The sequence below is a fragment of the Rana temporaria genome, chromosome 1, assembly GCF_905171775.1.
Source record: "Rana temporaria chromosome 1, aRanTem1.1, whole genome shotgun sequence".
NCBI lineage: Eukaryota > Metazoa > Chordata > Amphibia > Anura > Ranidae > Rana > Rana temporaria.
Window position 1 is genome coordinate 241,091,064 of NC_053489.1, and position 16,758 is coordinate 241,107,821.

A 16,758-nucleotide genomic window follows, 5' to 3' on the forward strand; every position below is an offset into this window, starting at 1 on the left:
AGGACAGGTACTGTAGAGAGACACAGGCTCCTCCCCTCACAGGAAACACCGCCTTCCAATTAAGAATTTAAGCCTCATCCTCCCTCAGCTCCTCAGTTTTTTCCAGAGTACCTCCGGCCAGCTGGGGAGACACAAGAACACGTCATAAAAGTATAAAATTACATCTTACCTGACGGCCTCGTCTGATGAGTTTCCATAATATCCCCTACAACAAAAGAGGGTGGGTATCAGTGCTGTCCTGAAAGACTCCAGGAAAAGGGATGTTACCGGTAAGTAACCCCGTTTTTCCCTGTTCGTCTTTCAGGACAGGTACTGTAGAGAGGATAAGCGAGCACCTTACCCTAGGGTGGGACAACTGCTTGCAGTACTTTGCGTCCAAAAGCCTGGTCTTTGGTTGAAAGTAGGTCCAGTCTGTAATGTTTTACAAACGTTGAGAAACTAGACCATGTTGCAGCCTTGCAGATCTGCTCCGGGGAAGCACCAGCACACTCTGCTTGGGAAGTTGCTACTGCCCTGGTGGAATGAGCCTTGATACCCTGTGGAGGCTCTACTCCCCTAGAAGAATAGGCTAGAACGATGGCTGCCCTTAACCACCTGGCTATCGTGCGTCTAGAAGCCCTAGACCCTTTCTTGGACCCAGAAAACAAAACAAATAGTGAATCAGCTTTCCTGAACTGACTTGTGTAATCCAAGTATTGTAGGACACACCTCCTAACATCTAGGTTGTGAAACTTGTGTTCCTGTTCCCTCACAGGATTTGAACAAAAAGAAGGCAATGTTATTTCTTGACTTCTGTGAAACTTAGAAGCTACCTTTGGTAGAAAAGCCGGATCTGTCTTAAAAATGATGCGATCCGGAAAAACTTGAAAAAAGGGGACCCTAATAGATAGGGCCTCGAGTTCGCTCACTCTCCTGGCAGTAGTGATCGCTACTAAAAACACTGTTTTGAGAGTGATCACTTTTAAACTACATTTGTCTAAAGGCTCAAATGGTTCTACTGTAAAGGCTTGAAGAACCAATGAGAGATCCCAAACTGGGAAGTTGGAGGTTTTAACAGGTCTCCGTCTACTCAAAGCCTTAAAAAATCTAGAGACCCAAGGGTCAAATGCTAGTTGTTTTTCAAAAAATACACTTAGCGCTGACACCTGACCCTTCAGCGTGCTAGTTGCCAACCCTTTATCAGCTCCAGCTTGAAGAAATTCTAAAACAGCCACAGAGCTGTTGACACTGAATGAGCTTTCTGCACACCAGATGTTAAACCGTTTCCACACTTTTTGGTAAATGGCTTGCGTCTCCTTCTTTCTACAGCTTAGGAGTGTTTCAACCAAGCGTTCTGAAAACCCTTTGCCCCTCAGCAGCTCTTCCTCAGAAGCCAGGCTGCCAGGTTCCATCTCTCTACCTGCGGGCAGCAGATTGGACCCTGCAAAAGGAGATCCTCCCGAATTGGTAGAATCCAAGGAGATTCTATCGATAGATTTTTTAGGATAGAGAACCATGGTCTCCTGGGCCAATGAGGTGCGATGAGAATGAGTGTTGTGTTCTCCCCCTGCAGTTTCCTCAGGACTGCTGGTATTAGAACCGGAGGGGGGAAAGCATAACACCTGGAGAACTTCCAGGTTTGGGCCAGAGCGTCCACCGCCAGAGCTCCATCCCATCTGTTTAGGGAAAAAAAGAGCTGAGTTTTGGCATTTTCTCTTGAGGCGAATAAATCCACCTCCGGAAGACCCCATCTTTGAGTGATCGCTCTGAAAACTTCCTGATTCAGAACCCAATCGCCCTCCCTCAGTTTCTTCCTGCTGAGGAAGTCTGCGACCTGATTTAATTCTCCCTTCAGATGTATGGCTGAGAGGGACAAGACATTGGCCTCCGCCCATATGAGAATAGATTTTGTCAGATCCCATAAGGACTTGCTCCTGGTGCCCCCCTGCTTGTTGACATAAGCTACTGCCGAGGAGTTGTCTGTCCTGATTCGAACATGCTGTCCCTGCAGCTCCTTCTGAAAGGCTTTGAGGGCTAACTCTATCGCTTTTAGTTCTCTCCAATTCGAAGATTTTTGCGAGTCCTCTTTTGCCCAGCGACCCTGTGTCAGAAGGGAGTCCAGGTGTGCTCCCCAACCGGAGCCACTGGCATCTGTTGTCACTGTTCTGGAAATCGGGGAGATCCAATCCAGGCCCTGTAAAAGGTTCGCCCCCTTCCTCCACCACCAAAGGGACCTCTTGATGTGAACCGGTATGGATATCAGGGAATCCAAGGATTCCGGTTTGTGGTCCCAAATGTTCAGTATGAACAGTTGTAGAGGTCGGAAATGCAGACCCGCCCACTGCACTGCAGGAAGACAAGATGTTAATAACCCCAGAGCTGACATGACTTTCCTTATCGGAAGCTGGCAACTGCTCTGAAGAAGTGATATTACGTTGTCCACCTTCTGAATTTTTTCTATTGGGAGAAAAGTCATCTGTCTGGTTGAGTCCAGTACATATCCCAGAAAAGTGACTCTTTGGGAGGGTGTCAGGCTGGATTTTTCCAGATTGAGTAACCAACCTAGGTTCTCCAGAATCCCCTTTGCAACCTGGAGGTCCTGGGACAACCGTGTCGGAGAGTCTGCAAAGAATAGCAGATCGTCCAGGTAAGCTATCACCAGGATGCCCTTGAGACGTAGAAAGGCTAGTACCTCCACCATCACTTTGGTGAATATGCGGGGGGAAGAGGAGAGCCCGAAGGGGAGTGCTTTGAATTGCAGGTGAAACATCCCCTCTCTGGACCTCACGGCCAGTCTGAGAAATCTCTGATGGCAATCCGCTATTGGGATGTGTAGGTAGGCATCCTTTAAATCTATGGATGCCATGAAGCAGTTCGGAAGGAGGAGTGTCCTCACGGAATAGATGGAATCCATCCGAAACCGTTTGTACGTGACCGAGGTGTTTAGAGGTTTTAAATTCAGTATAAGCCTGAATTTCCCTGAAGGCTTGCGGACCACAAATATGTGGGAGTAGAAGCCCTTTCCTATCTCCTCCGATGGAACCCGAACTACCACCTCCTGATCCTCCAACTCCTGAAGAGAGGAGATCAGAGCCACAGATTTCTCTTTGCATTGGGGCAAATTGGTGACTAAGAGTCTGGATGGGGGGGGACTTGAGAACTCTAGTCTGTACCCTCTCCTTATGATCCCCAGCACAAATTGGTTGCTGGTGATCGTCTCCCATTGTGGGAGAAAGGCCCCCAACCTTCCTCCCACCTTGACTCCGTCATTGAGGTTTTTGGGGCTGTTCAGGAGCACGAAAAAGTGCCCCGGCACGGCCTTTCCCTTTTGGTCCCCAAAACTTTTTCTTTCCCTCAGGTTTGGGGACTTCCACCTTCTTTTGGGTCCAGAATTTTTTCTTTGTCTGTCCCCCAAATTTTTTCTTTAAGGGGAAAGCCTTCTTCTTGTCGGCTGTACGATCTAAGACAGCCTCCAAGCCTGGCCCAAATAATAAGTCTCCTGTAAGGGGGATCCCGCACAATTTAACCTTTGAGGCGCTATCCCCCTGCCATGTCTTGAGCCAGAGAGCTCTTCTTGCAGAATTAGATAGAGCTGCAGATCTGGCAGACATGCGGATTGACTCTGCTGAGGCGTCCGCTACATACCGTACACCACTCAGTAAAGTTGGAAAAGAGGAAAGTATAGTCTCTTTTGGCGTTCCGGCCTCAATATGTGCCTTAATTTGTAAGAGCCAATGCTCTAAATTACGGGCCACCACTGTTGCTGCCATAGCTGGCTTAAGGTTCCCCTGGGAAGCATCCCAGGACTTTTTTAATAGCGAATCCATCCGCCTGTCCATGGGGTCTGAAAGGACCCCCATGTCCTCAAACGCCAAGTCCGTATGTCGGGATACCTGCGAAAAGGCGGCATCTAGTTTGGGGGATTTGTTCCACACTGAAGCCTCCTCTTCAGAAAAAGGAAACCTCCTCTTCAAAGAGTTTGAGAAGAAAGGTTTCCTCTCTGGGTCCTGCCATTCTTTTTTGATGGCATTGACCAGTACTTCATGGACTGGAAAAACCCTTTTCTTTTGTTCTCCCAAACCACTGTACATCTGGTCATGGAGTGACAGTGTCTTTTTCTCCTCAACTATCCCTAAAGTAGCGTGGATAGTTTCCAATAACTCTTCCACCTCTTCAAGGGAAAGCTTGTAGCGAGAGACCTTTGAGGACCCTGCCTCTGTCTTCTCACTATCTGACTCCTCTTGGGAGCTAGAAGCGGCACTGTCTTGCTCCTCCTCAGCATCCTCTCTGATATCCGCAGGTTTCTCTCTACTCCCAGAGGGAAGAACCTCAGGACTCGGTGGAATTACCTGTTGCGCTACAGAAGGGCTGCTTTGGGGCAATTGAAAATTAGCAAAAATATCTTTAAACGATTGAAAGGTGCCAGAAAGCTCTTTCATAGAAGCTGCTAATTCAGATGCCTGCTCTGCCTCCCTTTCTTTAACCAGCCCCTCAATACATCTCCTGCAAAGTGCTTTGTTCCAACTCTCACTAAGTGAAGATCTGCAGGAAGGGCATTTCTTCCTGCTGTGGGCTGATTTTTCTGTGGATTTCTGAAAAACACAGAAGAAAGTGGAGGCTAGATTAAAAGAGAGACCAGCGCATAATACAGGTAACCACCAGGAGTGTTCTAGGACCAACCACCACCAGGGTTCCAGACACACTACACTAACAAACTCCCCGACCACCAGGAGAAGAAAACAAAAAAAAAATCACCAGTGAAGCTGTACAACATGATAAGGGAACACCACCCCAGGGTTCTCCTTACCTTAGAGTGGCTGGTGCTGTCGTCATCCGGAGGTGCACGGGAAGCCTCTGCTTCCGACATCTCGCTGAGGAATGTGGTCGCGACTGCCTGCCAAAACGCCGACCCTACGGCTGAGAAGAGAGAGGCCGCACCAGCCCAGCGTCAGGCCTTTTCACACTGCAGCGTCCGGGACCAGTGACGCGTATCCGGCGGAAGTGCCCGCCCCCCCCCGGAACTGACGTCACTCGTCATCCGGTCCGGCCCAGCTCCTGGCCGACTGTGAAATCTCACAGGGAGCGTGCACCCCGCCTGCAGCGCCACCCCTGTGCGTTGAGTGAATAGGCCTCCGCGGCTGAATCCACCCCAGGAATGTCCGCGGGACGCTACACGGCGATGTCCTGGGTAAGTGACTTCCCCAGTCAACCAGGACGCCATGCGTTTAAAAAATAGCCCTGAGCCCAGGGAGAACAGGTCCCCCCTCTCAGGAAAACTGGCCTCAGCTTCCCCAGCTGTCTGGCCCTTGGCCCCCAGCGGTGTCTCCCCTCCGGAGGAAACACCATAAACTGAGGAGCTGAGGGAGGATGAGGCTTAAATTCTTAATTGGAAGGCGGTGTTTCCTGTGAGGGGAGGAGCCTGTGTCTCTCTACAGTACCTGTCCTGAAAGACGAACAGGGAAAATAAATGTTCCCTGACTTCCTGTTCCGTCTGAATGAGGAGAAATGTCTTAACTCAGGACAGAGCAAGGCTTGAACTCATCCCTATGCTAAATTAGCTGCATTTGTAATGTACGTAGGTTATATGATCTTTTTGTAGGGAACAATGGGACTAATAGTACAGTAACTCATTTCTATAGCACTGACAAGGCTGAAGACACCTCTGTTGAAATTAGGACATTTAATAAGATGATGGATTACTCATCTGTATAGCACTGACAAGGAGGCAGTTTAATTAGATGATAGATTACAATGGAGCTCCTTTTTTAGACAGCAAGAAATGCAACTAAAAGCAGCACAACTGTTGATCTTCCAGGCACACTTGTCATTCCTTCTTGCTTTGATGCAAACAAATAACTAAAACGTATACATAAAAAAAAAAAAAAAAAAAAAAAGTAAATAAATCAGTTTGTGATATTTTGGCAATTTTGACCACAAACTCCCTTGAAAATAAGGAAACTCCCTTGAAATAAGGAAACGATAGAAACGGATAGATTACTGTAGATAGCTCATTTCCATGTGAAACTGGACAGAAAGATTTCTGTGTGAAGAACTTAGCAAGGACCACAATTAAAGTGTATTTAAAGCCAAAAACGGGTTTTTATTGCTGTCTGCGTCCCATTAGGGAGATCCATTCTCTGTCTGTGGCCGTCGTCACAGGAATCAAAGTGAAAGACAAATCAGAATTTTGAGTCGCCACCAAACCAGAATAGGATATAGGAACCTCCCAATGGGGTAACTTGTTCCAGGGACAAATGCCTAAAAGGTTATTATCTTCACATTAGATACATTTCTACTCACTTCTTGTCTCTACAAACAAGGAATTTAAAGAGGAAGTAAACCGCAGGGTTCATTTTTTTCTGAACTGCAAAATAAAGCCATAATGCGCTAGTATGCATTGCATACTAGCACATTATGTGAAACGCACCTGCAAACTAAGCACTCTAACATTGCCTGTCACGGCTGGAGGCTGCATCCAACTTCACCCGTCTTCCTTGCAGGTCCGCGGACTCGGACTGTGTGCGTGTCTGGAGCCACGTGACACCACTCCCACAGATACGGCACAGAGCTCTGAAGGAACGGCACGGGTGGCCTTTTCTTCAGAGCGCACGTGCCAATGACATCATCAGCTGCATATACAGTAAATATCTCCTAAATGGTGCACATTTAGGAGATATTTACTATATATATATATATATATATATATATATATATATATATATATATATATATATATATATATATATATATACACACACACGTACGTACATACGTACGTACGTACGTACGTACGTACGTACGTACATGCCTTATTATAGGTACAATTCATGTATGGGAGTTTACAACCACCTTTAGGGGAAATCTCCCCAATGGGACAGAAATTTAAAAAAAAAGAAAGAAACTAGAGGTCGGCCGATATTTGGCCGTTTGAGAAATCGGCATCAGCCGATTTTTTTCCAAATTAGGCCGATATTTAACATGGCCGCTAGCGGTGCCACGGCTCCGGAGCTAGGCCGAAGCCGCGGCCTTTCCTGATGCTGTGACCGCGGCGGCAATCCGCGGGTTGCCGCCGCGGTCACAGCATTAGGAAAGGCCGTGGCTTCGGCCTAGCTCCGGAGCCGCAGCCATCTTGGTACACCCAGCGCGGCAGCCAACCAGCGGGCCTGCAACAGTCAATCGGCGGCCGCCGCTGCCGACATCCTCCGCTCTGAAAAAAAAAACGTCCCCTGATGTGCTGCGCACCCTGCCTCTGCCTACAAACCCCAGGCCCGCTCTGCATTCTGGGGATTGTAGGCAGAGGCGGGGCAGCACGTCAGGGCCAGGGACATTGGAGCTTTCTTGTGCTGGGAGATGGAACGGAGCCTGGAGCGCTCCGCTGGTGGCAGTGAATGACATTGGGCTGTACTGGTGGGCACTGATGTGAGGCACTAATGAGGTGATGCACTGATGAGGTGATGCACTGGTTGGCACTGATAAGGTGATGCACTGGTTGGCACTGATGTGGCACTGACAGGCTGCACTCTACCCTAAACAATTATCTCCTCTCCACCCTAGGTTTTTTGAGATGAGGGGAAAAAATAAAAATCGGCCTAAAATATCGGCCGCAAAAATCAGCAACACATATCGGCCATCGGCCGCCCCGATTTCCAAATATCGGCATCGGCCAGAGAAAAACCCATATCGGTCGACCTCTAAAAGAAACCACCACAAACACCTGACAGCAGCTTTCACTACTCCCTGCTCATCACCCTCCCAATCCCTCAAAAAAAAATAAAAAAAAAATTTTTTGGCTTTAGTTATACTTTAACTATTTAACCACTTCAGCCCGGAAGAATTGGCTGCTCAATGACCAGGCCATTTTTTAGCGAAATGGCGATGCGTCGCTTTAACTGTTTAACTGTCAATTGCGACGCTGTACCCAAACAAAATTTACATCCTTTTTTGTCCCCTCAAATATAGTTTTCCTTTGGTGGTATTTGATCATCTCTGCGGTTTTTATTTTTTGCGCTATAAACAAAAAAAAATAAAAAAAAAAAGAAGAAGAGCGACAATATTTTGTACTTTTTGCTGTAATAAATAGCCAAAAAAAAAAAAAAGCATATTTTTTCCTCAGTTTAGGCCGATATGTATTATTCTACATATTTTTGGTAATAAAAATCCCAACACTTATATATTGATTGGTTTGCGCAAAAGTTATAGCGTCTACAAAATAGGGGATAGATTTATGGCATTTTTATTATACTAGTAATGACGGTGATCGGCGATTTTTATTGTGACTGCGACATTATGACGGACATATCAGACACTTTTGACCCATTTTTGGGACCATTGGCATTTATACAGCGATTAGTGCTATAAAAATGCACTGATTACTGTGTAAATATCACTGGCAGGGAAGGGGTTAACACTAGGGGGCGAACAAGGGGTTAAATGTGTTCCCTATGTGTGTGTTCTAACTATGGGGGATGGGACTGACTATAAAAGAGATGACAGATCGTGGTTCCCAGCTCCTAGGAACTCACGATCGCAGTTCGTCCCGGGCACTATTCGATGGGGGGGGCACTTCTTGACAGAACATCGGGACCTGATGATCAGCATGTGCTGCGACGAATCACAGCACACCCGATCTGTCGATTCTGCACAGCCATCCCACAATGTAGTGGTAAAGCTACAGTGCACAGCTGGCAGTCAGTTAAAAAACAGTAATATACTGTCTCGCCCTGCTCTGCACATGCGCAATTGCTTTATATTTATTTTTATTTTTAGGCACTGACGAGTTTCTAGAGGCCGATCTGTTGACAGCCTTGAAGCAGTATAAAACCCTCCTATGCTTTACAGCCAAGGAAGCTGCTTCAGTTTGATCTGCAACTGCACATATAATCTGTTATGAGCTCAGCCATTTGACGGTTTGAGTTTGGTTGAGGAGATAAGCAAATGAGACAGTTGGCAATCCGGGCTAGGCAACTGTTTTTTTTTTGTAATCATTAAATCAATGGGTTTAGATCCATTTTATTATTTACTGCTGTTCAGGGCCTCTGGGCTTCAGCAAAATGGCAGCCTTCAGGAAGAAGGAACAGGAGCAATGCTGGGGGCAATTTACAGCAAACGCAAATTTTGGTAGCATAGATATTAATTTGGAACATATGTTCCTTGCTAAAGAACATTATTTTTCATCAAGATGTTAAGGGTAAAGTTCAGTTTTATTTTTCTTGGGCATGGTCATATACCCAGACATTGAAAGCATCAAAACAAGTATCAGTGTGCCAACCTCAGCTCCCTACCCCCAAAAAAATACACAACATTGGCATCAGGAAGGTGAGCAGGGGGACAAGGAGGACCAATGAGTGTGACCGCCGAAGTGCTAAGCTCTGAGAATTTCCAGGGAAAATAGCGGATCATCCACAGCCTGTGATTGATCCCCTGGCGCAGAGGGCAGGGGAAGCTAGGGGTCTAAGGCTCCATTCACACCTAGGCGTTTTAACGCCTGAAGCCCGGCGCTATTGCAGCCTAAAATACGCTGGAGGGGTGATTTAACATTGTTCTCTATGGAGATGGTTCACATCTCCACGCCGAACGCCGAAACGCCGTACGCCTGAAGCTCAAAACAAGTCCCTGACCCTTTTTTTCAGGCGGCTTCGGCGTTCGGCATAGCCGACAATGTGTAAATCACCCCTCCAGCGAAAACAAGGTTGAAAAACGACGCGTTTTGTCGCGGCAAATCGCGGTACAAAACGCCGCAATTTGTCACGGCAAATCGCGGTACAAAACGCGCTAAGGTGTGAATGCAGCCTTAAGCTTGCCAATCACCAGGCGAATTTTGTCCAATTCCTGATGAACTGGCCAAATTTTGATCAGTGGGAGGCCCTGTTGCCACCACCCCTTAGTTAACCACTTGAGATCCGCGCTATGGTCGAAAGACGTCCACAGCGCGGCTCTCAAGTGCCGAGTGGACGTCCTGTCGTCGTTGTTCCCTGTGCGCGCAGCGGGGAAACAACGTGCCCGGCGCATCGTTCGGGAGCCGATGCGAGTGCCTGGCGGCCGGGATGTCCGCTGGGTACACGCGATCGTTGGTTACACAGCAGGACGTGGAGCTCTGTGTGTAAACACAGAGCTCCACGTGCTGTCAGGGAGAGAGGAGACCGATCTGTGTCCCTTTACATAGGGACACAGCATCGGTCACCTCCCCCAGTCAGTCCCCTCCCCCCACACAGTAAGAACACAATGAGGGAATACATTTAACCCCTTCCTCACCCCCTAGTGTTAACCCCTTCACTGCCAGTCACATTTATACAGTAATTAGTGCATTTTTATAGCACTGATCGCTGTATAAATGTGAATGGTCCCAAAATTGTGTCAAAAGTGTCCGATACGTCCGCCGCAATATCGCAGCCTTGACAAAAAAAAAAAAACGCAAATCGCCGCCATTACAAGTAAAAAAAAAAATCATAATTCTATCCCCCATTTTGTAGGCGCTAAAACTTTTGCGCAAACCAGTCGCTTATTGCGATTTTTTTTTTTTTTTTTTTTCAAAAATACGTCGAAAAATACGTATCGGCCTTAACTGAGAAAAAAAAAATGGGATATTTATTATAGCAACAAGTAAAAAATATATATATATTTTTTTAAATTGTCGCTCTTTTTTTGTTTATAGCGCAAAAAATAAAAACCGCAGAGGTGATCAAATACCACCAAAATAAAGCTCTATTTGTGGGGAAAAAAGGACGTCAATTTTGTTTGGGAGCCACGTCGCACGACCGCGCAAATGTCAGTTAAAGCGACGCAGTGCCGGAAGCTGAAATTTCACCCTGGGCACGATAGGGGTTTATGTGCCCATTAAGCAAGTGGTTAAAAAACGGTTGACCGACCAATCAGATGCAACTGTTGACAGCTCCTAAATACAATAGCTGCAGTGGGAGATTCATTCCTCCACATTGTAGGCTGAGAGTATAACTAAGGGGAAATGTTTTTTTGTTTTTTTTAATAGTTTTGGATAGAATGTGGAGACATTAGAACCATGTTAAAAATTTAATGCTGCCTGTGCCCGTATTAGAGAAATCCACCCCCTCCCTCTCTATTGGTCCTGATTTTCACTGAGAGCGTAAGAAAATCACGAATTTTTGGGTTGTCATCAGAACAGAAATAAAAGGGAAATCCTTCAATGGGGACACAAGCTCTGGTGACAACCAGGAATTTACTCACTTCCTGTTTTTGGCGATGAGACAGGAAGTAAAGGGAAATCTCCCCAAAGGGACACAGATGGAAAACAATGATTATAACCCTCCCTTACTCTATCCAAAACTGTTTTGCCTTTATCGCTACTTGGAAAAAAAATAAAAAATAAAAAGACACAACAATCAATGCATGGCCAGAGTAGACCCCCAACTTCCTCATAAAGAGTACCTGTCACCTGGCCACTTGCTGGGAATGTGAAGTAGAGCAATGAGATGTCACATGGCGACAATGTACTCATCTCTATATAAATAGCAGCATGATGACAGGTAGACACCATTACAGCACTGGTTCTTCCAGGACATCATCAGGTGCTTTCCCGGTGTCCCCACATTTCTCTGCTTACATTCCATGCCTGTATTGGTCATAGTTTCACATTCCAAGCCGAATTAGATGCAATCTATTGTCATAGATGGAGCAGAGTCACCAGGTATGGCTTCCTCATCACCTAATAATAAGCAGACAGCACACAGCGATGTGTCACATAGAGGAGCTCTCACCAAGGCGCTGATAGAGCGCTGCCTTCCGGTTCCCGGATCCCTATGGCTGACTTGGAGCTGGTCCAATGGCAGGCTCGGCATGCTGGACACAGAGAACGGAGAGGAACCGGCGTCACGTGACAGGCACCGGGCTCTGCACTGTCACCACTCCCGGATATTACCCTACTCCTCACTAGGATACATAGGGCTTCTCATTCCGTCCTCACACGCGCCATTTAACTGTAGCCTACTGGTCCCTGGAACAATGGCTGCCATAGGACAGAAGCTCTATATAGATAAAGATATTATTACTGTGGAAGGTCATTTAAACAAGACAGCTGAGTCTATTTACTATTCTGTTTGCGGCTGTTTAACTACTTCAGCCCCGGAAGGATTTACCCACTTCCTGACCAGGCCATTTTTTTGTGATACTGCACTGACAATTGCGCGGTCGTGAGACGCTGTACCCAAACAAAATTGATTTCCTTTTTTCCCCCCCACAAATAGAGCTTTATTTTGGTGGTATTTGATCACCTCTTGCTTTGTTTACACTGGCAGATCCCCGTTCTGCCTCTCTGTGGAGAGATCATGGGTGGCCAGCAGACATCAAGTCAGCCGGACCCGATGAATGGCTACCCCGCTAGCGAATGGGCACAGATCGCCGTGTATGCGCCCGACGTATAATACTTACATTTGAACAAAGCCTTCCAGCGGCACACTGACATCTTCCCCCAGCCTTTATTCTGGGCTTGCGTGCTCTGGCTATGAGATTGGCCGCAATGACGTCACTCCCACTCAGGCGCGCCGAACCCCTCGGTTCCGGACCTGGCTGTATGCGCCGGTGACGTAACTGGCTGCATCCAGAGTATATATCTCCTAAACGATGCACGTTTAGGAGATATTAATTTTACATACAGGTAAGCTTTATTGTAGGCTTACCTGTAGGTAAAAATCACAAAGCACACTTTACCACCATTTTAGGCCGGGTTCACACCTATGGGAATTGAATGCACGTTTCCCCGCATTTAATTCGCATAGCAGGAGAATGTGACTGGCTCTCTATGGAGCCGGTTCACATATCTCCGCAAGGGGTCCAGTGCTGTGTGTCGGAAAAAGGCGTGCCTTTTTTGGTGCGTTTCAGGTTCTATTCGGGCTGAAATCGGACCAGAACCGGTGAACCAGCACGCACCGGACCCCTGCTGTGTGTGTCCCCTGCAGGGACGATATGAACCCGGCCTTAAGGGCCAGTTCACACCAGACGCAGTTCCGTGCGCATTTTTTATGCACAAAATGTATGCACAGTGTTTTCCATGGACTGTGCATGCATTTTTAGTGCAGGAAAAATGCGTCTGGTGTGAACTGGCCCTAAAGTGGAATAAGGCCTTGCTCACGCTAGTGTGATTTGAGGTGAGACTTGAGTCACACAAGTATTCGCCAGCACACTGTAGATCATTAGATATTGTCCAAAACTTTTATTGCAGAAAGATCACATCACAAAGGGCCAAGTGCAACGTTTTAGAGTCACGTGGGACCCCTTCGGCAGGCACGTGATCATCACATCACAAGCCTAACAATGGGGCCCTGCAGGGCTCCGAAACGTCGCACTTGGTTCTTTGTAATGTGATCTTTCTGCAATAAAAGTTTTAGATGATATCTGATGATCTACAGTGTGCTGGCGAATATGTGCGCTGTTTCATGACAAGCCCAGTTTCCAGCTGGTAGTTGCTACAGCACCCGCTACTGCAGAGTCCATGTCCAGGAACGTGTGCGATGGGAATATGGACAATACCTTCAGACACATAGGATCGCATTACAATGGAAATTGATTTCAATGGTGTTCGGGACTTAGCACAAAGCGATTTTGGGAAACATTTCTGTGCTGCTTTGGTGCGATTCCAGTGTGATTTTGGCCCCATAGGGTTCAAAGTAATACATTGCGTACGATTCTGATGCAACTTTTTTACTCCTCAATTCTCCTTCCAAGCAAAGCAGCAGCAACTTGACTACTAGGGATGAAATCCCATCAAAATTGCTCACAAGTTGCACTGCATAATCACATCTTAAATTTCTTCAACACATGCACTAGTGTGAACCATGCCTTGAAGTGGAATTAACCCCTCCAATCCTTCATGCAAGGAAGCTGCCATCCTGGCCTCTGTTTTACCTCCGTGGCGGTAATCCCGAATGTGACTCTGGGTTAATTTTCAGTACCAAAAGCGGTAACTCCCGAGCCACACTCGGTATTGCACCGCAATATCCTTGTACAGTTACTTACCTTGTCCCTAGGATCCCACATTGTCCTCCCGCCACCGGATCCTCCGCCCAAAGCAACAGTGTTCCGGGTTTCGTTCCCTGCGAGCATTGTGACGCATGGGGCGGAACCTGCGGCAAATTAAAAAAAGTTCAAAACATACCACACACAATATATCGTAATCTGTTCGTTTGACTTGCCTGCACTTTTACCATTCCTTCTGCCTGGAAACTTGAGAATGTCCATGGCATCCAAAAAGCGTCCCTCTACATCAGGGGTCTCAAACTGGTGGCCCTCCAGCTGTTGCGAAACTACAAGTCCCATGAGGCATTGCAAGGCAGACAGTTACAAGCATGACTCCAACAGGTAGAGGCATGATGGGATTTGTAGTTTTGCAACAGCTGAAGGGACGCCAGTTTGAGACCCCTGCTCTACCTGCTCTAAATCAAAAGCCTTTTTCAGACCAGCTAGAAAACAGCGATAGTGAATTAGAATCTCGCAGAATTGAGCGATAGTGACTCGTAGGGAATTTTGCCATCAGACACTGAAAGTGACGACAGCGATGATTCTGCGACTGAGCTCAGTGATGTGCGAACTTGGTGCTCTATTGACTGTGATACGGATCACGCAGTGCCTCCAAGATTCCCATTTACTGGAGCATTTGGTATGAAAGTAGACATTGAAGACGACAACCAATTGGCATACTTACAACTATTTCTGACCGATGCGGTTTTTGAAAAAATAGTTACTGAGACAAACCGATACCAAGAGCAACAATTAGCTACTACGCATCGGAAGTTTCCAAGAAGGAGGAATGGGGAACCAGTAATAATACTTCAGGGAGTGGTGGGGAAACTCCTGCAGAAGTGGTATTGGACAAGTGATTCTAACAAATTGTTTAACTGAGCTATGTGCCAGATAGAGACATCAGCATAGATAAAAGTCTTAAGCCCTGTACACACGATCGGATATCTGATGGAATCTAATCCGATGGATTAGTACCCTGCACTCTGTACCCACCTGCACCCTGAACCCACCTGCACCCTGCACTCTGTACCCACCTGCACCCCTCACCTACCTGCACTCTGTACCCACCTGCACTCTGCACCCTGCACTCACCTGAACCCTGCCTTCTGTACCCCCTGCACTCTGTACCCACCTGCACTCTGCACCTACCTGCACCCGGCACTCTGTACCCACCTGCACCCTGCACCTACCTGCACTCTGTACCCACCTGCACTCTGTACCCTGCACCCACCTGCACTCTGTACCAACTCTGCACCCTGCACTCTGTACTAACTTGCACTCTGCACCCCCTGCACTTTGCAACCTGAACTCTGTGCCCACCTGCACCCTGCACCCACCTGCACTCTGTGCCCACCTACATTCTTCACCCTGCACCCACCTGCACTCTGTACCCTGCACCCACCACCCACCTGCACCCTACACTCTGTACCCACCTGCACCCTGAACCCACCTGCACCCTGCACTCTGTACCCACCTGCACCCATCACCTACCTGCACCCTGCACTCTGTACCCACCTGCACTCTGTACCCTGAACTCACCTGAATCCTGCCCTCTGTACCCCCCTGCACCCTGCACCAACCTGCACTCTGTACCCACCTGCACCCGGCACTCTGTACCCACCTGCACTCTGCACCCACCTGCACTCTGTACCCACCTGCACTCTGCACTCTGTACCCACTCTGCACCCACCTGCACCCTGTACCCACCTGCACTCTGTGCCCACCTGCATTCCTAATCCTGCACCCACCTGCACTCTGTACCCTGCACCCACCACCCACCTGCACCCTGAACCCACCTGCACTCTGTACACACCTGCACCCACTTGCACCCTTCACCCACCACCTACCTGCACCCTGCACTCTGCACCCACCTGCACTCTGTATTCTGCACTCTGCACCCACCTGCACTCTGTACCCTGCACTCTGTACCCACCTGCACCCACTTGCACCCTGCACCCACCACCTACCTGCACCCTGCACTTTGTACCCAACTGCACTCTGGACCCTGTACTCACCTGAACCCTGCCCTCTGTACCCACCTGCACCCTGCACCCGGCACTCTGTACCCACCTGCACCTACCTGCACTCTGTACCCTGCACCCATCTGAACTCTGCACTCTGTATGTAGCACCCTCATGGTATTTAATGACCCTTTAGGACCCTCCCACACCCAGTTGCTGTGGCATGCTCAACCCACCACCCCCCTACTTTGGGGGAAGGTGTGGTGCGAGGTTGAGTTCCTGCACCTTTTCCCTGAGAAGAATGCCCTGGGTGACACTATCAATTAGCACTGCGGCACGCTGAGGGTGACGATGACGTGAGAGACGCGTAATGCCCTACTGCCTGTCCTGCTGGGGGGGGGGGGGTGTGAGACCATGTTTCACCGCACCGGGTGACACCAACCCTAGTGATGCCACTGCAAAAGGGGCCAGACTGAAACGATCTAGCAGGACTTAATTTTCTGCATAAAAAGTGCCACTTTAACTTTCTAGAATTTATTCTGGTTTATTTTTCTTTCACTGGCCTGAAAAATCATTAATACAGACAATTGGTCGCACAGTCGTGCCAAAGGGTCACAGCAGCCCTGTAAAGGTAACTGTCTCTTTAAGCAGTTTGTTTGGGTGCCACTAGTACACGCCCCCTGCTTCGCTGTCAACCCCCTCCCAACACAGGAGATATGTCAGCGAGAACAGTAGAAGCCGCAACACGCTAAGCCCTGCCCACCCGCGACACACCCACTACAACTCCTTCTCTCTGTGGCTGTCGCCCGGGCAGGTGAACAAAGGGGGCGTG

General features: G+C 48.0%; 1 protein-coding gene across 1 annotated transcript in view; it reads right to left on the reverse strand.

Annotated features, from left to right (window-relative positions):
• Nucleotides 1-11,893, reverse strand: part of ASCC2 (activating signal cointegrator 1 complex subunit 2) — a 73,161-nt gene extending 61,268 nt beyond the window's left edge. The window contains exon 1 of the mRNA XM_040351962.1: nt 11,709-11,893. Within this exon, the coding sequence (XP_040207896.1) occupies nt 11,709-11,789 (81 nt within the window). The 5' untranslated portion in view covers nt 11,790-11,893. The remainder of the gene's footprint in view (nt 1-11,708) is intronic.
• Between the last annotated feature and the right edge of the window lie 4,865 nt (nt 11,894-16,758).